Genomic DNA, 23,157 nt, shown 5'->3' with positions numbered 1-23,157 from the left:
ACTGATGAAGGATATTCTGTGGTATTTGGACCGAGAGATTGCCAGATCATGAAGAATGCTTCAGTTGTGGCTGTTGGTAAGAAATACGATGGTTTGTACTATTTGACGCAGTAGGATCGGCACGTTGGTCTTTGCTTCGAGCCAGGAGGAGACAATTGAGGTCCAGTGGGCTGCACTAAGGAGGAGTGTTGGAGTAATTTAGTGTCAGCCCACTGTAGTAATGATGACATCTGAGTGAGTGTTTGTTTGTCTGTGTACTGTAGAAAGCTGACGAAGCATAATTGCTAATGTATTGAATGTTTACTTGACCATGTATGTTTGTTATTCAGTCCGTACTAGTCTGTTGACTCAAATAGATGTTGAGAGCAGCGCAATCAGTGTTTATCTTTTTCGCCATATCACACAAATCCCGGGACGTGTAATGTTAAGTCGGTAATTCGATTACAAAACACAAACAATGTCGCGTGCCATGTGCACCGGACGCCGCCGATTCGCCCGAACAAATACCTATCGCATCGGTTTCGCATCTCGCCGTCGCGTCGTTTCGTTACATTCAACAAATTTTCTCCACCAATTTACATCAATTATCGTACGCTAATGATGCCGCCAGTTTAGCAGTTGATTTACGTTCGCTACGGTGAATACTTAGGTATACACTACGGCGCAGGCAAAATTGTTTGATGACGATGAGAGACGAAACACGAGACGAACGCGACGCAGGCCGTGATTAGCATTGTGTCACGTTTGTTTGGCTGTCATCCAGAACCAGAGGCAATCATACTCGTTGACACGCACCGATGATGTACTGTTAATAGTTTACAATTTTTCGTTTATTTATATTACAGTTATAACATGTCAGCGGTTTTCCGTTTCTTGGTAGCATTTTTCGAATCATTCCTCCGAAAGTTAACCGGTTAAACAAAATGTGTAGTGTTTTTTTTTAATGTGGTTGTGTTTAATATGTTACAAAAATTGTCATTTTACGCGTGTTGTCAGTTCTAGAAAACCTAGTGAGTTTACGTCATTTTAATGTTTGAATTTAATTGATCTTATATGTTAATGCAGTTATTCATTAATATTATATTAACAAAATCAACAACTAAATGATAATAATCAGCAGAATTCATTGTTCATATTTAAATATGCCTAATGTTGCGACGAATACCTTTTTACACAATTACTATTTCTAAAAGCTAGCTAGTGATGACGATTAGCGTAAGTAATCTTAAGTTAGAAGATTTTTTTTTCTGTATGCATAATCTTTCAGCTTCTGAATATTACTAATGGAAACGAACGTCCTCTCAGTCTGAGTAGGTAATTGGAAACAATTATCAAAGAGGAGGATCGCATTTGTCTAAACAGTGTAATGTCTTCAAGACACGGTCCAATCGAGTGGAGTATGTATAAGCAAAAGCCAACAGTAATAATGATCATTTTGTTGTTTTGTCTGATGAGTTGAAGTAAAGCTAATTTGTTAAGTTGAGATTGGGTGCCAAAAAGAGAGACTTTCCAATGGAGTTTTGATTCGAACATCACTATAATGGTTTAAGGTAAGGGCGGTTCGTAAGCTTTACAACTAAATTTTAATAAATAACATTGAATCTATACGTTGGACTATTGCAGGACAGACAAAATGCTGATTTATTCTTGTCGAAAGTTTTTGGAACTACATCAGCAATTCCTTCAGCTACCTAAGGAGCCAATTTGTTTGAAGAACACTGTCCACGAATTTTATAAGCAGTTCGTTGAGAACTCTTCCAAAAATTCCCTGCTCCAGCTCATCTGAAACGTGTTGAAAATTTATTAACGTTCCTTTTATTTTCCTTTCATGTGAAATCCGAGGCTTCGACTGCAATTACTCCGAATCGTTCAAGAACGATCTTTTTTTAAGAACACCTTTGGAACGAACTTTCGAGAAGTTGAAAAAATACCTTTTGTTGAGAAATATATCTTGAAGAGAATCTCCTTAAGCAATTCTGAATAATTTATTAGAACGAATTCTTGGCCCGAGATGAACTAGCCAAGGGCTAAAAATCTCGTTAATAAAGATAAAAAAAAAAAAAACGAATTCTTGAGAAATTCACCTTTAAAATCAAAGCAGCACTTGAAATGGCTTTTCCACAAAGATGGTGAATTCCATCATAAAAACACAAAGTATCTCAATCTCCAGTTATCCCCAGTTTTAGGCTACAGCCTTTTGCAACTGATAGAAACACAACAATTTAAAAAAAAAAGAAAACGCCAAGACAATAAAAAGTATAATTTCGATTTTCAAAAGAAAGTACTGAACTCTACTTCTTTTCCCCCTTTTTTAATAATTATAAACGAAAGTCCTTTATTTAACATTAAATCTAGTAGCTGTCACTTACATGCATTAATACGTAACTGAGTTAATGACTGTTTGTTACAATAAATGGTGATTCAGATACGGTCATTTATCGCTCCGTTAGTTCCACGAATCTCAAGTATGCTCCTCGCGTCAACTAGGAGAAATTAGCCGACACGATAACCAAGAAAAAAAACCTTGTTCATAGCGATACATTTGGGAACCACTGCCGATACTGTTTTGCAAATTTTGTTTGTAATTTAGCCGAATCTTCATAGCAATTGTATCCTCCATCCCTTCGTTTTGGTAAATTTATACTTGCACATGCACGTTTTTATCCATGCATTTACCTTAAATATTAGGTAATAATTTTGTTTGTCCAATATTTATACTATATTTATCATACACACATATGCAAATCGATCAACGATTAACAATGTACACAAACTTTCTGATCCATCACCTTTCGGTGGCTCACTGATCGTGCCATGATCTGATTACTCATTCCAGCATACCTACTCCTTTTTAGATCGGTGGCAACGCCCACAGTGTCGCGGTCTTGTCGGCGGACGTCGACAGGAATGAGAAATCCACAGGATGCCAGCGGCCCGATATCACCTTGTCCGAGTGCTGGGCGACCACCACCGAGGGAAGCGGCATCGTCAGATCGCCCTGTAGGTCCGTCAGCACCAGCTTGTTGTCGTAGCCGGCCGTCAGCAGGTAGTACGCCGATGGAGAGAAGCGAATCGATCTGAAAGAAGGATAAAATTGAAAAATATTTGAGCAACGTTGACTTTCTTCAGCTGCCGTCGCGTCGTTGGAGGTGACATCGGGTCAGAGGGGTAAGATTGGGTCAAAACCTTATCTGAAATATCTTATCAAATATTGCGAGCAAATGCCAGCAGTTCGTGTCGAAAAATAAGGTTCTTAGAGCAACTAATTAATTTTTGATAAACCATAAATGGCTTGAAAATAAGGCCTTGGTAAAATGTCACTTTTAAGGCTCGCTGAAACATCACACTTTCAGGTGGATATATGCTTTTTAAAATCTCTCATATTCGTCATATACCTACTATATTATTGATGAGTAGTATCAACCTTGACCAGAACATTATTAACTTGTTTGGTTGGCAATGCGGAATAAATTGGGTTCCCTGGCCCTCAAAGGAGTGAGAATAGGTCAATTTTTATTCACTTGTAGTTTTAATAAATTTGGCGAAGTCCAAATATGTTTTCATCATTTGTGCATGCATTAGGGTAAGTACCGTATGCGTGATAATGTTTGCACCATCGTACAAATAAGGTACCCATTTCACCTGCACACACAATGTCTAGATTTTTATTGCATGCACGTAAGCTCTAACTCATATCACAGTAGGTTGCGGGTAAAAAAAATCCGATTTCTTAAGTTTAAAATTTGCACCATGAAGGAATGGCAGCGGTAGGTAGTCGGGACTTGTCGACGCGTAAATGTTAAAAAAGACATTTCAGGAGTGTTCAGAAGAACCGTAAAACGGTCTTAGACCGAAAAAAAGCAAGGGCAACTATTTCCGAAGATGACCACTGGTCGTCCAAGGTTAATATGGATTAAGAAGGCTATCGCTGCCACCAAAAAGAAGATGTGGGTGAATTATATGCGCTTAATAAGAAAAATGGCAAAGAAACGCGAAATCAGCGACTTAACGGCATGGCATATCGAAAAAGAAAATTATGGTGGCCTTTATGATCCATCGACCTTGGAAAAAAAAACATACATTATTACCAATGGCATCCAGGAGCTACGAATAGCGCCATATAGGAAAGTCTTGAATTTGCCCGAACGCAACATCACTTTTTTTCGATTTCCGAAAAACTTTCGATCCGTACCAAATTCCAGAATCAATAGTTATATTAACTTTTGTTTGTGTGTCAATGTCATTAGGCAATGTCAAAATAAAAAAAATAAACTCAAAAATTGTTAATCTTGACTTTGAAACTACCACGGACACTTTTCGACATTTGCGCGTGGACAAATCACGAGCTAGGTTGCCACTTAGTCATTATGCAAGTGTTAAACTAAGAAAATCAACACTTTTTATCCACAGCCTACTATGATATGAGTTATAGCTTTAATGCCTGCAAATAAAACCAATACATTGTATTCACAAATAAAACTGGAACGTTATTTAACGATGGTGAAAACATTATCACGCATACGGTAATCATGAGTTGAACCAAATGGCGGCTTTCTGAAGCATCGAGAATTTTGGCTGATGTTTTCACCCACATGGAAACAATTTACTACGGTAAAGTCTCAGATATATGAAAGCCATGGGTATTAGCTTTTCGTAAAGTGGTAAAAAGTTTACATTTGCACCAAATTTCAATGAAAAATTCAATTATTTGTCAGTAATGCTTTTAATCTTGATTTGTACCATCGTAATCATAATTTGAACCAATTTTAATTTAGATTTGAACTACAGGTCGGACTCGATTATCCGGAGTTAGGTTCTGTAGCTTCCTACACATATTTCTGGGAAACAGAATGTTGTATAAAGCTGAAATTTTGACATTTTGCCAAAGTTGGCTTGAAGATTTGAAATCAGTTGAAATTTCAGCTTTGTACTGCATTTCGTTTTCCAGATATCAGGCCAAACATGTCTAAAGGTCCAATCTGCAAAAGAGAGGCTCTCTTTGGTTTCCCTCTCTTTCGTTAATATCTCAGCTGTTTATTTGAATGATGATTGTCTCCTTGCATAGAACGATGGTCAAAACAAGCGTCTTTCGATTTGTACTGCAAAAGTAGTTGAAAAATGTACCATTGCAATAATTGAAAGAGAAAGTGAACAAAGAGAGCCTCTCAAATGCAGATAGGACCTATTGAAATGTTTGGCCTGATATATGTATGGACAGGTTCAGAACCCGACTCCGGATAATCGAGTCCGACCTGTACTGGCGGCAGCAGCTCGAGCAATTCCCAGAACAGCTGATTTCATGTTAAACAGCTAAAAATCTCATGGATCTGCTAATTCTCATAACTATTTTTCATTAGGCAGTGGAATTTCAACTCAGAATGTTCGGAATTCTTCAGGAATTTGGAAACTAAATTTGGAACTTTCCACCTCTCAAGAGTAAACAAAGCAGCTACTAGCGCAGTCTGCAGGCCAACACTGGAAGCTCGCCCACATTCACTAGTTCAAATCTAGATTACAAATGGTTCAATTCAAGATAAGATTCTCCAAGTAATAATTGGGTTCTTTAGGGGTATCCAGATTATTGCATAATCGGAATCTCCGTCCAAAAATTAGTCGAAATCCAAAATTTCATCATTTTAGGTGCCCGGGAACTATTTTTAAAAATCATTTAAAGTTTGTATGGGGAAATTTTTTTGTTCGGGGCGAACTGTCACTTTATCGATTGAACTGTCATTCTAGCCACGGAAATTAAAACTGTTTTGTTTATTTAACCATCAAAACAAAGGAATCGGAACGCAACAAAATCACGTTATACTCAGAAAAAATGAGCTCTTTCGATTAGGCTAAAGAAAAAGGCAATATTTAATTCACTAAACAATCCAATTACGTAACTTTGATATTTTTATGACAAATAATTTCGGTTGGTCGGTTCTATAATGTATTTGCTTTCAATTAACGTATTCATTTATTGCGTGTGATACAATGAGTGAGCTGTACGAGTGCACCGAAAATATGCTTCCTCTGGGGGGAAATGGGTGAAATCACAGTGATTTTTCAATTACTTATTTTTAATGATAAAAACGCTTCATTCAATGTTTTTGAAGTCAATGCTACCAGATGATATTACGGAAAGCCATTTACCAACTTTGTGGGGCAATATTTGCCCAAAAAGTGAGACCTTTTAATAAATTTCGAAATGATTCAATTTTTTTTAAGGTTCCTAGCGGCACGCCGGGGGACGTAGAAACCTCTCCCATCACTGTGCGCACAACCGTCTTGCGTTTGCGCGAACAACGACAGTTCACTAGGCCTTTGGATAGGATAGATAGAGAACATAATCCTTCAGAAGCAGTTCACCAGCCGTGCACGGAACATGTCGTCCAGTAAGACACTGTTGCGTACTGACTTAGAAGGTTACGGTAGAAGGTGTGAAAGTTTCGGTATATTGACATATGGACAATTTTTTATTTGTTTTTTCAGTCATGTCAAGGTTTAAAGAATGTTATTGTTCAAATTCATGTTGTGCCCTGTAATTGGGTTGTTTAGTGAATAAAATATTGATATTCTCTATAGCCTAATCGAGAGAGCTCATTTTTCTGAGTATAATGTGATTTTATTCGATTCTAATACCTTTGTTTTGATGGTTAAATTGACAAAACAGTTTTAATTTTCGGGGATAGAATGGCAGTTCAATCGATAAAATGACTGTTCGACCCGAACAAAAAAATTTCCCCATACAAACTTTAAATGCATTTTAAAAATAGTTCCCGGATTCCAAAAATAATGAAATTTTGTATTTCGACTAATTTTTGGACGGAGAATCCGATTATGAAATAATCCGGATACCCCTAAAGAACCCAATTCACTAATCTTTGGTGTGTCTATGATCCATTAGATGGTCGATGTGTTCGTTATGTCAATTTTTTGATCCTCATTTCAGTACTGTTCTTTATCTTTAAAAGTTGTCTTTCATCCATATCCCTAGCACTATCAGCATCGGTCCAAACAGGTCCTAACTATAGAAAAAAAATTCATATAATTCTTCAAAAAATGTAAAAATCTCTAATTTGACATCAATAGGTTACTTGATCACACGTTGGGTTCGAATCTATAAGCAAGCAATATTAAATGCTGCACTTTCCCACTATTAGTTTCTTTGTTATTTTAAATTGCTATTGCAAGAAAACATTATAAAGCATTAGGCATTCAAAACATATTAAGGTTTACTCACAAAACTATCAGATATAAAAATAATGAAAGTGAAAATTAAAACACGTAAGTAAATCAAATATTGAGAACTAGGTATGAGCAAATTGAATACACGAAATACTACTAAATATTACATTATTGAATTTTCTAGTGTTTGTTAAAATTAACCAAATAGAAGGAAGCCCAGAAAATAATTAAAAGTCTGCTGACTCCAAAAAGATTACAAGAATCGTCACAAAAAAAAAACAAATATTTTCATTATGATTCACAACGATTCTCAAAACCCTTCCAAACTCAACTGACCGTAACTGTTTTCTGGGTATAGAAACTACTGACCGTCACACTTTAATACCGTCAAACCCTGTGATCTTGGCTAGGGCATTTCGAAATAATTCAAATTAAGAATATAATTTGACTAGTTCAAAGCTAGATTTCTTACCCTACCAACGATAACATTCCAGTGATCAAAAGACTTTTTTCATGCAAACGTGGAGGACCGCCGCAGGAAGTGCAATTCAGTAGGAGAAACGATCGAGCATGTCGTTCCAGGCTTCTGGAAAATAGTTGCATAAGGCTGTACTGGGATCGCGAGATCATTTCGGACGTTCTCATACCTGCCAACCGGTCCGACATTGTTGTTTACGACAAAAGGATGAAGCGGGTAACCCTCATCAACATCGCTGTACCGTTACACCATAATATACAATCAATGTTCTCCGGCAAGATAACCAAGTACCACGACCTAGCGGAGGAGTTCAAGCAGATGTGGCACCTCGAGGACGTCCGTATCGTTCCGGTTGCCCTCTCGGCAACCGGTGTTGTTCCTAAATCCCTCCTAAGGCCTCTAGACGAGCTGGAATTGAAGAAGGACTTGAACAGCATCCTGAAAGCGCTAATTCTTGGAACCTGTAGTATAGTTAGTCGGTTCCTGAATCATCACAACTGACATCCGAAGCAGACTCGATATAGGCAAACCGGCTAATCAGATTCACAGAGCCTTTGGCCGATTGCGTGGGGTAGGTGAAAGTTTCCAGCAATTTTTGCTGAGAAGTGCCAAAACACCTTCAATCACTGAGAAAGTAGAGCAAAATGACGGATTCAACCACAACAGACTTGGCAACGAATTGAGTACAACGGTTGGAAAGTCGGATCCTAAAACGTGAGAACTTTGAATGAACCCTCACATGGAGATACGCTGGCGCAAAACTGCAGAACGCGAATTCCAAGCGGCGGGTCCCATCTTCAACATAAGCGACCAAATCTTTGTTTTGAGAATAAGGGGCAAGTTTTTCAACTGTAGCTTGAACAGCATCTACGCGTCAACAAAAGATTAACCCGATGACATGGAGGATGAGTTCTATGAGAGCCTTGATAAGACCTACAGAGAGTGCCCAAAACAAGAGCTTAGCTTAGCTTAGACTGAATGCACATATCTCTGATTGCTACTCCGTGATTGACCCGAGCCAATGACAGCTGCACAATGAATCAACCTAGGAATCAACTGAATAATTTACTGGGAGTGGTCAACATTCTCACTATGCAACCTTCAGATGCTCTCTTTAACGCTACAATAACGGCGCCGGTCACGTCCTTGCCGTCAGGTTGGGAGAGGGAAGGATTATTAGTACCAACCTTTGTTATGTGAAAGCTTAGGTGAAACTTGGCGTTTACCGCACGTCTCCACCAAAGAGATTCACTCTGATAAGTGACATGACCTTTTGATTTTAATGCCATAACCGTCGCACTATTGTTCACTTCACGTACAAAGCAAACTATCGAACACCCACGTCAGGTGATCGCTTAATATCCGAATAATCTAGCGCACATACACGAATATTCCTGCGATACATTCACAGCAAGAAACAACACACTTCTTTTTTAGGAACAGCAACAAACCTAACCTCAAAATGACTGACAATTCTCAGGTCATTTTGACAGATGTAACATGAGCATGAAAAGGACGGCAACAAGATCGATAAAATAGAAAATATGATCTGTTTTTTTCGTGCCTGTCAAAATGACCTGAGAAGCCTCTCTGAAGTGCCAAACATGTTCATGGCTAGCTTTGTTGGTGCAATGAAGAATACTCCCTATAGAGAGTGTCCTAAACAACATGTCAAAAAAGTCATCGGAGATACATATGCGCAAATCGGCAGAAAAATTTTCGACCTGTCGTTGATATGAAAAGTGTTGAAGATCGAAGTAATCAAGTACCCCGTACGCTATCCTAGTTACCCAATCAAGACTACCCTAGTAAGCCGGTTGTTAACTAGTGTCAACAAGTGAATGGATTACTGCACGAATATATAGGGTATTAGTTCCCTTATTAAGCATGTGGCTTCCATTTTCATCCTACGAAAAACAAAGGATTGAAGCGCTGTTTGTTTAGTTTCATATTTTTGTATTTTTTGTTAGAAGTGAGCACCCATGAAAACAAAAAGAACGGAATCAATCGGTGCCGTAATCGCTGGTATTCGAATAGGATGAATATGGGAGCGTGAGATTACTGATGGAACACATACCCTACTGGCCTGCTTACTCTCACATGAAATTTGACGTTTGAGCGGTGCCGACACTTCCCAAACGTCAAATTTTCTGTGAGAACAAGCAGGCCAGCAAAAATTCGTGCAGTGGACCATATTTTACTCATTCTGTCTTCAACTTTCGTCCCGTAAGGACCTAAATATAGGTTGGTCATCAGTTCCAACCACTACGTTATTTTATACCTTCAAGAGGCGACACACGTAGAGAACTGGCACACGAAATCTCGCAGTTCGCCGGTGCTGGATTCGAGAACTGGAAGTTGAGAGTCGAGAAACTGCTGAAATCGGCCGGTTTGCTGTACGCGGTCAAGAAGGATGAGCCAACCGTTGCAGCCGAATTAGTGAAGTTTCAAACGATAAACGGGAAGGCAGTGAACTTGATCATTCCCTTCATTCATGACAGGTTGTTGGATTTAGTCCGTGAGAAGGAAACGGCCAAGGACATCTGGGCGACGTTGGAAGGTGTTCTCGCTAAAAAGTCGGTTTCGTCGCAAACGCTGATACTCAAGCAACTCGCAAAGCCTCAAGATGGCGAAAGATTCGTCGATCAGGGACCATCTGAAAACGTTTGATGAGCTCATCCGGAAACTCAAGTGAGCGAAACTTGAAGAAGGATTTGGTTTCGCAGTATTACAAAAATATGATGAAGCGCTACAAATGCAAATTAAAATATAACGTCTTGTAGTGGAACATTACAAATGCGTAATAAATTAGGACATCACAAATGGACGTACACAACACAGAACACATATTTTGCCCAGTTACCCTTAGTGGATAACAATTTCCGATGACAGAATGACGGGGTTTCAAGCGAGGTTTCATAAATGTTGTTGATCCATCAGTCATTCCTGTAATCGTATTTACACTGGCGGGTTGCCATTTGTTCGCAGCATTAGTTGCTTTCATAGCTTGAGTTTTGTCTAGGAATAACTAATCCTAAGGGGAATGCTGATGTAGGTTTCAATACGAGACGTTAACATTTTGATGCTCCTGTTAGGGAACGATTCACTTATTTGATAGTTGACCTGAATGTAGGCAATCAAAAATGAGATTGCTCAGATCCCATGGTGCTTTTTTAATCCAGAGCACTATAAATGTACATTAAACTTAGGAACATGTTAACAAGTTAAAATAGCGCATTTAACACAAAAATAATACATGTAATAGCAGCTGTTCGTCACTCTTCCGGAATTCTAGGATCCGTTGGTGACAGCTTTGAAAAACTTTGACGAAGGCAAACTTACGCCGGATGCCGTAAGAGAAAGGCCGTTAGCAGAAGACTGGAAGAAAAGTGATCGAATGACAGGTGTGTACAAGGATTTTAGCGTTTCTTGGGAGCATTCAGAAGCCGTGAAATGGACAACGACACGAGCCATGGAAGTTCCAGGGAAAATGTCATCGCTGTCACAAGAAGGGGCACAAGGCCAAGCACTGCAGGTACGATTCGGAAGGAGATAGTCCAAGGATAGCTGTAGCCGGAGAAAAAATACATTCAAACTGGGCTCCGGTATTAGCAATCATTTGGTGAATCTTGGATGAATCGGAAAGAGTATTTCGTTCGATTGAAGAAACTGAAGCATCCAATACGCATTTGTGTGACGAAGGACAGTCAACCGATTACCGCGTGGCACAAGGGATAAATCATGGGAACCAACAGCCAAGAAGTTCTGTGCTGTGGACGTTCCGTATGAGCCTGATGTAAGAGCAAATCTGCTTTCCGTGAAGAAGATGATCGGAGCTGGAATGAAGGCTTCTTTCGGGGCATTGGTAGCTGAGATGAAATACGACGGCGATATCTTAGTGTACAGGACACAAGAGGCAGTTGCTACGAGGTGTGATCGAGCACGTGGCGTTGAAGGGCCTTCGAAAAACACGGCGAACCCTGCTACCGGAAAACTTTGACAAGATGGGGAGAAGCCAGATAAGGACAATGACGGTCAAGAATGCTTCTGTGGCTATAGAGAAATTTTACACGATGATTCTGGAAGCGCTTCCTTCGCAAATTGGACATCGCCAATACCTCGATATGGTGATCAAGAAATGCAGCTTTCCTGGTAAGTTACGACATAATTTGAATGCGAACGTTTTAAATGCAGTGATTTAACCTGACAAGAGTTAAAAAAAAACTGTGCATCGATCTTTAACCGAATACAGGAGAAGATTGACGATCCTGTGTAGACCATACTATCACGCTGCGTATCATCCTGAAGCAAATCAATGAATTCCAAGAGTATCTCTACCTGGTGTTCATTGATTACGAAAAAGCTTTCAACCGTCTCTATCGCGAAAACAAGTGGGGAGCCTTCAGGCGTAAGGGTGTCCTTTAGAAAAACATCGGCCTTATTGTACCACAGTACAGGGCGTTTTCGTGCAGGTACTGCACAACGGTGTATGTCGCAAGTAACCCCACAGACGGAGTGACTGAAAAACATGTATTTGGCACCTCTTGATTAGGAGGCAACTTATTTAAGTTAATCAAATGCTGTATAATATTTTACCCGTTGTAATTAATGTACACGATGCCTCATAGTTTGTTTCATATGTTTAGATTTTCATTAATACTTTTCATTTATAGGATTCGCATATGCTCTTATGTTTAAAACCTTACCTGACATCGGACGCGTGTGGCTTGAAGCACTGAATCGGCCGGTTACCGCGGATATCGTATAGTACACACGAGCTATCCTCGTGACCTGAAACCAATAGTCGGCCTGAGGGATCGACACACACCGCCGCCACAGGTGACCCTTGTCGTGAACCAGGTGACGTTGCGGGTGTAACCATATTGACGCAACCACGTGTCCTCAGATCCCAGAATCGAACGGTTTTATCCTAAAAAATGGTTCATGATGAATAGTACAAATGTTTTGTTTTGTCATCGATTTCAATTTACCATTGATCCGGAGACGAACATCACGCTGCCCCAGTTGTACAACGACAGCACATGGCCGCCGTGGCCACTCAGGGCTTGGAATGGAGTGGAGGTTTCACAATCGGTAACGTAGATTTTGCAGTCGCCCGCACCGCCGCTGATCAGCAGGCTAGATTTGTTGGATGTATCCTCCAGGAAGCACAGATCCCGAACCGTTCCGTCGTGCATTGTGAGTTCGATTTCCTGGCCTTCCAGTTGTTTTTGGTTTTCGTTGAAGCGCATCAGTTTCACGGTTTTGTCGTTGGAACCGGTCGCAATCAGGTCACCCACCGGGGACCAAGCCATGCAGTAGATCGAACCCTTGTGGTGTTTCGTTCGTTTGAATAGGACCGTCGGCTGGTAGGTGGTGTGGTCTTCCCTGGAAGTATACAGAAGTGGATCAGTGTATGATTGCAGTGTGGATTTACAGGAATTAAAAAAGCAAATCTATATTGAATGTGTTTGATACGCTTTGTTCTTAAAACAAAAGCTAAAATCTTCTTCGAGACTCCTGCGAGAATCATATTTGCTTCTGAGTAGACAATTTGAACAGAATTGTTCTACGCCTAGTTGGGTTAAAATACTAACAATGCTTTTAAAACGTCGTATTTTGCAGCTCTAGCGATTGTTAATGTTTTCGGCAGGAACTTGTAAAGTTAAGTATTGACATATGGACAAAAAAAATGATAGAAAATTGTAATCATTAAGAATTTACATGTACGTAGACGCGCACGGTGTGTTGAAACAGGATTATTATCGCACTTTCATGAACCTAAAATATTTTTTCGTTATAAGTTAGCCTTAGCTGTATATATTAAGATTCTGGAGGTTAAAAAATCTTTCTTCGGGGAAAATGAAAATAAATTCGATTTTAGTAGTTTACCACTTATCCCATATGATATGGTATTACGCAAATCTGATGAACCTAAACTCCGCTAGAAAAGTCCCATTTCTAATAATAAATTTGTAATCATTTAGAGAGACACGAATGTAAAGTTTTCAAAACGAGTTTAAATTTGTTTGGCGTTCGTTTCATGTGTCCAGCCCACTACAGTCTGCCGAAAGTCATAAATCATAAAAGTCTACATTCCTTCCATATGTCTGGTACATAGATATTTGTCTGGAGGTAAGCAAATATTCCCATTAGTGCGACGCACACGTTTAAGGAAGCACTATACACCTGTGACTCGTACCATTTGCAGCACATACTATTCATGTGCTAGTTTGCCTGAAATGGCGGCTATTACTTGCACATACTTTGCATGCCAAACCATGTAACGATACAGCTTAACGACGATCACACGGCCACAAAAGATGCTTCGATTGCGAAATAGCAAATATGGTGACTTAATCAAGCGTCTTTTTTAACATTCATGTAAACTGCCCAATTAAGTTATTTTTGAGCAAGTTTAACAGAAATACTGATAGCTCATCGAATATAATAAGAACTTTTATGTATATTGTGCTCTGATACTGCAGTGCTCGATGTTTTACTAACAAGTGAAAATTCATCCTATGAATACTAGTGTGGGTCATCGGAAGCGTTTTCTCAGATCAAAGCTTTTTTGGTTCCGATTCGGGTCCTGAGTATCTGTGCAAAATTTGAGCACGATTGGTTGCGTCTACACTTTGCGCATTGCAATTGAAATTTGTATGGGATTTTGTATGGGAAAACATACTTTTTTGCATTTTAGCCATAAGTTGAAAAAGTTTGTCTGAAACTTTTTAACCGATACTGTAAATTGATAGCCTAGGATGTGCTGAAGAACTTTGTTGAAGATCGCAAAGCGATCCGATGCTTGTGAAAATAGTTATAACCAACGAACCGCATGCATGTGTTTATGTTTTAACATGTAAAGGAATAACAATAGCAACAAAATCATGATGTTTTGCCAAGCAATGCCAACGCTATAACTTTTTTCATAAGCATCAGATCACTTCGCGGTCTTCGACAAAGTTTTTCAGGACATTTTAGGCTATGTTTTCCTTTTATCGATTACATGTTTTTTGAAAAATTCGAGGTTGTTATGAGAGAAATGCAAAAAAGTGTGTTTTCCCATGTAAAACCCCATACAAATTTCGAACGCGATGCGCAAAACGTAGGCATAACCGAACGTCCCCAAATTTTGCACACTTACTTGGGTCCTGAAATGGTATCAAAAAAGCTTTGATCTGATGGGATACCATTGAATTTTTCACTTTTTCATATAAACGATGACCCACTCTAATGAATACATGTACGTGAAAAGAATATCGGATTAAGTACGAGACACTGAAGATGACCTAACAGGCACAAATGTCCCAAATGGAGGATAACGTGCCTTTGGCCTTCTGACCTAACAATTGAGACCGAAACACGTATCTGTCAAAGAATGCAAAATCGTAGTGCTATTAAAAGGAAAGTACTGTTCCTCTATTTTCTTATAACTTAGTTTTAGATATGTTTATTGTTGTTTATGCTGAGAAAAAATTTAACTAAATTTACAGATAAAATTAAAACTAAAAATGAAGAACAAGATTAAGAAGACATTAATGTTTTGGAAATGTAATAAAATAAATATAAAAAATAAATAAACAGTGATGTGCAAAGAGAGGCATGATTGACGCAATTTGAGGTTTCGATACAACTTTTTAAGAACTTTCATTAGTTATTTTATGCTTCAATTTGGAATCATTGAATAGAGTTTGATTGCTAAATAATTATAACACATAGAAGGTACGGGTGACTTTTTAATTCAACTCTAATGAATAGTTTCCACTTTGTAAGTAAAGTGCAGTGGTTTTTCAGTTTTATGACTAGTCGTTTTAATCACTATTCCTTTTTATTTCGTTTGTATCACGCTCTGCAAGGACAAGTGACATTTCTCCCCATACTTAATTTAATCTGTTGTCATACTCATTTTGCAAAAAAGAAGGTATTTAACTTGGGAAAAATAATTTTTATTTCATGCAGTCATAACATTGAAACCGTTAAAACGCATGAAGTTTTTATCAAGACCAAAGTGTCTTATAAAATAAAACTGCAGATAACCCAGACGAACATAGAAAAAAAAAATCACTGCACGAGACTACTATTATTGAAATTCATCAGATTACTTGCGAATTGATATGTTTCCAATATATTTTAGGCTAATACTTTAATATGTCATTCACATTGACATATATTAAGCATGCGTTGCATTCGGTAAGGGTAATTCTTTATAAAAACTTGTGAGGTTTTGGAAAAGATTTCAATACAATTTGTATAATTTTCCTTGACCTAATGATTGTTTGATAAAAAAAAATGTTATAACATTCAAATTGCTTATAACTAGATAATATCACGTGAACCCACTGTTTCATCTTACCCCACCCGTTTCAATTTGCCCCGGTGTACCTTATTTTAAACAAAATGTTGAATAATAATTTATGAGTACATTAACATAATATCGCCCCCTTAATGCTAGAACTAGGTAACTGGATTTGCGAAATTTCTATAGTTTTGTTTATATCTGAACATACACCATAATAAACAAAAGTTTATCCATTGAAACTACGAAAACACATAATGATTCATCTTTAAAGACCAACAAAGTGGTTGTTTTATACCAGGATTAGTTTTACCAGCCATTTTTCCCGCACTTCCAAAAACGAGTTGCTTAGTTCTCACATTAAGGGGGCCATATGACAACGCCAATCTTACGTATTTTGTGTCAACTTTTTGTTATTTGAGACCCAACTGCCCACTTAACCCTAAAGGTATCATTTTATAAGTAACAAGGAGATAAGTCTTTCAAAATTTCAAGATTTAGTATGGACAAAAGTCTTCCACAGATCAGAGGCAGACCTTTTACAAATAAATCACGCACGGTCAGTATAGTAGACTCATACTTTTTGACTAATATCCATGTGGATGTGGTTTGACATGCAAAGTATGTGTAACTAATACCCACCATTGCAGGCAAATCCACACATGCTGCAAATGGTATGAGTCACAAGTGTATGGTGCTTCCTCAAATGTATGCGTCGTACTAATGGGAAGTATTTGCTTACCTTCAGACAAATATCTATGTACCAGACATATGGAAGGGATGAAAGACTTTTATGATTTATGACTTTCGGCAGACTGTGGTGGGCTGGACACATGAAACGAACGCAAAACAAATTTAAACTCGTTTTGAAAACTTTACATTCGTGTCTCTCTAAATGATTACAAATTTATTATTAGAAATGGGACTTTTTATAGCGGAGTTTAGGTTCATCAGATTTGCGTAATACCTTATCATATGGGATAAGTGGTAAACTACTAAAATCGAATTTATTTTCATTTTCCCCGATGAAAGATTTTTTAACCTCCAGAATCTTAATATATACAGCTAAGGCTAACTTATAACGAAAAAATATTTTAGGTTCATCAAAGTGCGATAATAAACCTGTTTCAACACACCGTGATAGACGTAAGAAAATATCTCAGAAATACATATATGAAGTGAGCATGGCTTCCTATGTAATTTCACTGCAATAAAGTTGAGTATTTTTTAAATCTTATTCATATGTTTGCTCCTAAGCGAAGTAAACATGTTCCATATTTACATAATTCATACACGTTTTATTAATTTTCGAGCGATTGCGTTATTGTATTTTGTACTACACGTTAAAAAATCTCGCTTTTTGTACTCAGCATCAGTGTGGTGCTGACAATGGTTAGGGGGCCATTCAGAAACCACGTAGACTTTTTGGGGGGAGGGGTGGGGGGGTCGTCTGACCAAAGTCTACGCTTCATACAAATTTTGAATTTTTTGTATGGACAAAAGTCTACGAGGGGGGAGGGGGGTCTGAGATGGCCAAAATTTGGTCTATGTGGTTTATGAACAATACCTTACCAACCGCGCGAGTTACGGAAAGTTAATGATCAGAACAAGATTAAAGACCATCAATGTTCAACCACAAATCATTTCAAAATTACTCTACCAAAAATGTATAGAATCACTCACTTTCAACTTCTGGGAAACAATAATGTACAAGAGTAATAAATGCACATCCAAGTACAGAATTATCATTATATGAACACGAACAAGTCTAGATTGAGTTTAAATAAGGGCGAAATCTATTTCTCTTCATCGACTCTCTCTTCTGCAAATGAAAGTGACAAGATTCAAATTCAATCGAATTTTTTCACACTTAGGCGCTAGATTGCATCGCAACCTAGCGATTTATGACCAAAAAGTGCAACCATACTTGCATCTTGTCATTTAAATTTTAAGAAGAGAGAGTCGATGAAGAGAACTCGCTCATGTTACTTTCGCTCTTATTCAAACTCAATCTAGAAGAAGCATTAGTAAAAGTTCAATTCGCAAAAGACTTGATAGCTACTGTTACAGATTGTTTTAAATTTATTTTCAATACTGCTTCTTGGTTATGATTGTACTGTAAAACTTCAGTAGCATTCGCTGAATAATAATACGTTGAAAGTGAATACTGGTAATAACATTAATTGAGCATGTTTAAGAAACCAATACCATAATAGGCCATAAGAATTATGAAAATATAATGAGTTTTCCGCAAACCACGCCTATTTCAGCCGATGATTGAATGATCGATAAAAACAATAGTAAAAGATAATCGCTCACCAACTTGCACCACTTTCACATCTTTTACTGCACGGCGGTTTCCAGTGGTAATAGTTTGATTGGAATTGCACAGAAAAAAAAAAATACACAAGAAAAGCACACAGAAGAGACAGACATGAGAAAAACCCCGGCTGACGGCCAATTTCGTTGTAGCTCAGCAATTCTCTGAGATGGGCGATGACAACGACTAAGTAGTTATATGGGGACTGGGGGGTGAGCATAAGCAAAGATGAGTGCACAAAGATGCTGTTATACTACACTTATTCTATAGCTAATGTAGTGATTGTTGATGTGCCGCCGCCTCAAGTGCCATGGTTAGAAATAATAAAAATCACAGCTACTTAACGCGAAGTCAACATCCAGTGCAGTTTGCGTGAGATAGAAAGTTGTAATTATGTAACTGCCATGCCGCCGACATCGCGCTAAATGTGACGACGCTATACGGTCACCCGATGAACATGGGTGGTCCTTGGAAGATTTGGATGGATTGATGAAAATGTTCTACTTTAGCTTAGATTTAGAGAAAAATGTCTTTAAACTACAAGCTGAAATCCGTAAATGCTTTAGCAGCAGAGAACTACGAAAAAATATCAGGGAAATGATTGTTACTAGAAGATTTATCCTTTGAATATTGGTAGTTCTATAATCAAAATTGTGATTTACTGTCCTTAAATTGCCGAAAATTTACTATGGAGCGCTTTGTACTTACAAAACTTTAAAACTGCAGATCTCAGGGCTCAACAATATCTTCGCAAATACTAAACCGGTTTTGATGAAAATGTTATGGTATTTATAAGCTACATACAATGTACCATTACTGGTCCAAAAATCAGCGATTTTGCAGCAAAAGCCATTTGTTGGACATAGGACATCCGCCATCAGGTATCAGGTATCAGTAGGTCGGCTCTAGAGGCACATTCTCCTCCACTCGGGAAATTTGTGCCATCGCCATGAACACGAGCCTATTCATCATTTACCTGACGGAAAAGGGAAGGAAAAAGGATAGGACATGGGAATGGACAGGTAAGGGAATAGGATCGTCATACTCGCAAAAGCGTACCACAATGGGTTCACATAGCGTCCTGAAAAGGACACTGTAATAACGCATAAGCGTACCACAATGGGTTCAAACAGCGCCCTGAGAAGGGCACTGTGATAACGCATAAAGCGTAAAGAGAGCCTATAGCTCTTTAGGACATCCGCCATACTAAACTGTCCAGAATAAATGTAGCGCTATCCAAATTTTCCATAAAAGAACCTTCGGCCATCCAAGATGATGTGAAAGGATCCAACCGCCATCGCCCAATATGAATAGGCTCATCCAACTCAATCGACCACCGCCCAAAGGATTCGCGCCAAGCTATTCGCCATCAACTGTAATCAGCCACATCAATCGAAGTCTCGAGTGAGAATCTGGATTCGGCTAGCAGTTTTCGATCGTCTACGTAATGTCTCGTAATGGGATGCAAAACGGTGAGTCGATAAGGAGAGTGTCCAACATAGCTCTGTCCCTCACAAGTTCATGCTTTCACGGGTCAAACGATGACAAAGACCGCCAGCTAAGAGTTGTGTGCTTAGCTGGTACTGCAGCCTGGGCACGGTTGTCCTTCTGACTTTAGCTAGATTGAGGAGGTACGTCCCGAGCGTCTGTTCACCAAAGAGGTGCGGCTCAAACAGCGTCTGTTCTGGCATCCAGCGGCTGAATATGAAACGCTGTATCGCGTCAGCTATACCTAAGGTGGCAGCCCCACCAACGCGATGTAGGCAGCGCGACCCCGGTAAGGTAGCCTGTCGAAGCCTTTCAACACTACGAAAAATGAAGTAAGAAATAGAATATGCGAACGATACTCTCGGAAACCGACCCGACAACCTGGGCTTCGCGGACGATATCGACATCATCGGAATCGACCGTCGGGCCGTGGAAGAGCCGTTCGTACCTTTTAAGAGGGAGACTGCGAGGATTGGACTTACGATCAACACCACAATGACTAAGTACATGATTGCTGGTGTTCAACGTCGGTCCGGCCGTGGTAGTGGTGACGAAGTGGTGCTAGGTGGGGAAAAGTTTGAAGTTGTGGATGAATTTGTTTATTTTGGTACTCTAGTGACGTGCGATAATGATGTTACCCGCGCGGTGAAAAAAACGGATTGCGGCTGCAAATCGGGCCTTTTTCGGTCTGCGAAACCAGCTGAGGTCCCGCAGGCTGCAAACGAAGACAAAACTCGCGTTGTACAAGTCTCTGATTCTCCCGGTCGCTTTATATGGTCATGAAACGTGAACGTTAAAAGAAGTTGATCGGAGAGCCTTTGGAGTCTTTGAACGTAAAGTGCTGCGAACAATACTCGGCGGTAAACTGGAGGACGGCATCTGGCGGCGTCGCATGAACTACGAATTGTACCAGGTATATAAAGAGATGGATATAGTGAAGCGAATACAACACGGCAGGCTGCGGTGAGCTGGACACGTAGCTCGTATGCCAGAGGAACGACAAGCTAAAATTATATTCAGCAGAAAACCAGGATGGGGTCGTCGGCTTCGTGGAAGGCCGCGCACACGTTGGATTTTTTGCAGTTGAGGAGGACCTAAGGACTCTAAACGTTCAGGGCGACTGGAAGCGATTGGCCGAGGACCGAGGCCAGTGGAGGCGGATACTTCTCACCGCTACGAGTTGTAGCCCATCAAGTATCAAGTAAGTACGTAATGTCTCACGCCCGGCTGCCTAAAATCAGACTTCAATGTTTTGATAGCATCATTGCATTGATGACTGGTTGAGTTTCAGGGATATCTACACTTCCTTGATTCACGAGAAACTAGGTTTACTGGCAGTGGAGAAGTTTCACTATCTAAAAGGGTACCTGATAGGTGAAGCGAAGGCACTGATCGATCCGCTAAAGATCACAAAGGACAACTATCAAGTTCTTGTACCGACTTTTCGAACCCTCTAGGCAGAATATCCTCTTCGAATCTAATCAGTTTCGTACCTTTTAATTCCGTCTTATGTTGCATATCCTTTGACAGATACGCGTATTTCGACTACCACTTGTAATCTTCCTCAGTGTCAGTTATCTGAGGAAGATTACAAGTGGTAGTCGAAATACCCGTATCTGTCAAAGGATAGGCAACATAGGGCGGAATTAAGAGGTACAAAACTGATAACACTCATTAGAAATATCAAGTTGTTTGGCAGACGTTGCAAAAACGCTACAACAACAACAAAAAGTTCTTAAAAAGTAAATAACAGGTGCAAGCGCTCATCAAATTGCCGCCACTCAACAAGGATCTCCACAAATTAGTTGATGGATTCGACCGTATGATTCAGACGCTCGACAGGATTATCCTGCCAACGAAGTACAGTCTGTTGTTGGTGAACCTTTTAAGCTCTCGTCTCGATCCTACCACACGTCGGGGTTCGGAAGAACAATCTTCTACGAAAGAAACGCCAAGAAACAGAGATAGCTGAATAATAGTTTCTTAAGCTGAAGTTTGCTTAAGAGTTGTTTCTTCAGCTTCTATTAGGCTAGAATGTCTGATGGGAAGGATACTGTAAAGGGTGTGCTGGAATTTCAACAACAAAGAATACAAATTCTCGAAGCTCTATCAGCAAAGGTAGAAACGAAAGCCGACCATTTCTTACTACCGAAACAGAAACCATTTCGGGCAAGGGTCAGCAACAACGTCGTGGCGTATAGTCGAACAACGCTAAGTGTCCGTCGTGCTCGGAGATTCATGAACTTCGCATTTGTCCAGCCTTTCTGAAGATGACGTTGTCCGGTCGAGAGTCCCTACTGCAGGCTCAAACATTCTGTCGCAATTGAGTCAAGCGTGGCCATCTTGCTCGAGAGTGCACATCGAAATTCTCTTGTCGAAAAAAAAAATCTTGGAAGAAACTTCAGGGGAAATACCGTCAGGAGCTCCACCAAAATCTTCTGGTGGAAATATCAGTAGGAAATTCTGGAGGAATTCTTAAAGAAATTCCTCGAGAAATTCTTGCAGAAATCTCAAGAATAGCTCCTAGAAACATCCCCAGAGAAATGTCGGTTGAGATTTTAGATAAAATTGTCCGATAAAACCTAGGAAGCATCTTTGTAGGAAAATCCGCAGAAGAATTCCAGTAGGGTAAGTGTACCAATTATGGCTTAATGCAGTGGTTCCGTATTTGGCCATAGTGAATATTTGGATTGTTTTCAAACTTTTAAGTTTTATAACTGTTTTATAAACAAGATTTCAACTGTATCTTAATATTAAAACATCCTCACCAGCAAGAAGAACGAGATTGCGAAGAGCTGTACCACGCTAAGGACACACAGAAATTCTACGAGAAGCTGAAGTTTTGTGTCACAAGCCGACAGTCGTGACAGTCACGGGAATCTTCTCACGAGCGAGCTTAGGGTGGTCGAGAGTCGGCAGCATTACGATGAGCACCTCAATGGCGACGTTACAAGCACCGAAGGTGGTGTAGTAACAAATCTAGGAGTACGTGCGAAAGATGAAAGATTTCCAGCCTCTAACCTCCAAGAGATTGAAGAGGAGGTTAGCCGGCTGAAAAACAACAAAGCCGCAGGAGCAGATCAACTACCAAGCGAATTACTAAAACACGGTGGAGAAGCACTGGTGAGAGCACTACACTGGGTCATTACCAAGATTTGGGAAGAGGAAGTACTACCGGAGGAGTGGATGGAAGGTATCGCGTGTCCCATCTACAAAAAGGGCGACATGTTGGATTGCGGGAGCTACCGCGCGATCACACTACTGAGCGCTGCCTACAAGATACTCTCTCAAATTTCATACCGCCATGTATCACCGATTACAAGAGAGTTCGTGGGGCAATATCAGGCTGGATTCATGGGTGAACGCGCTACAACGATACCACCTAGATGTTCGCCA

The 23,157-nt window shown here is 39.6% G+C and overlaps 1 protein-coding gene across 6 annotated transcripts in view; it reads right to left on the bottom strand.

Moving 5' to 3' along the window:
* Positions 1-2,307: 2,307 nt before the first annotated feature.
* The window catches only part of LOC109430789 (WD repeat-containing protein 47-like), a 349,154-nt gene continuing 328,304 nt past the window's right edge, over positions 2,308-23,157 (bottom strand). For 3 of the 6 annotated variants that reach the window (XM_062852701.1, XM_062852700.1, XM_062852699.1), the window contains exons 8-11: positions 18,273-18,299; positions 12,646-13,042; positions 12,361-12,584; positions 2,308-3,077 (exon numbers count right to left, since the gene is read on the bottom strand). In XM_062852701.1, coding sequence (XP_062708685.1) covers positions 2,852-3,077; positions 12,361-12,584; positions 12,646-13,042; positions 18,273-18,299 — 874 coding nt within the window. In that variant the 3' untranslated portion in view covers positions 2,308-2,851. The remainder of the gene's footprint in view (positions 3,078-12,360; positions 12,585-12,645; positions 13,043-18,272; positions 18,300-23,157) is intronic. The other 3 variants (XM_062852702.1, XM_029866220.2, XM_062852703.1) reach the window with 1 other exon arrangement.

The sequence above is a fragment of the Aedes albopictus genome, chromosome 2 (assembly GCF_035046485.1).
Source record: "Aedes albopictus strain Foshan chromosome 2, AalbF5, whole genome shotgun sequence".
Classification (NCBI taxonomy): domain Eukaryota; kingdom Metazoa; phylum Arthropoda; class Insecta; order Diptera; family Culicidae; genus Aedes; species Aedes albopictus.
This window is presented reverse-complemented; position numbering and strand designations above follow the sequence as displayed.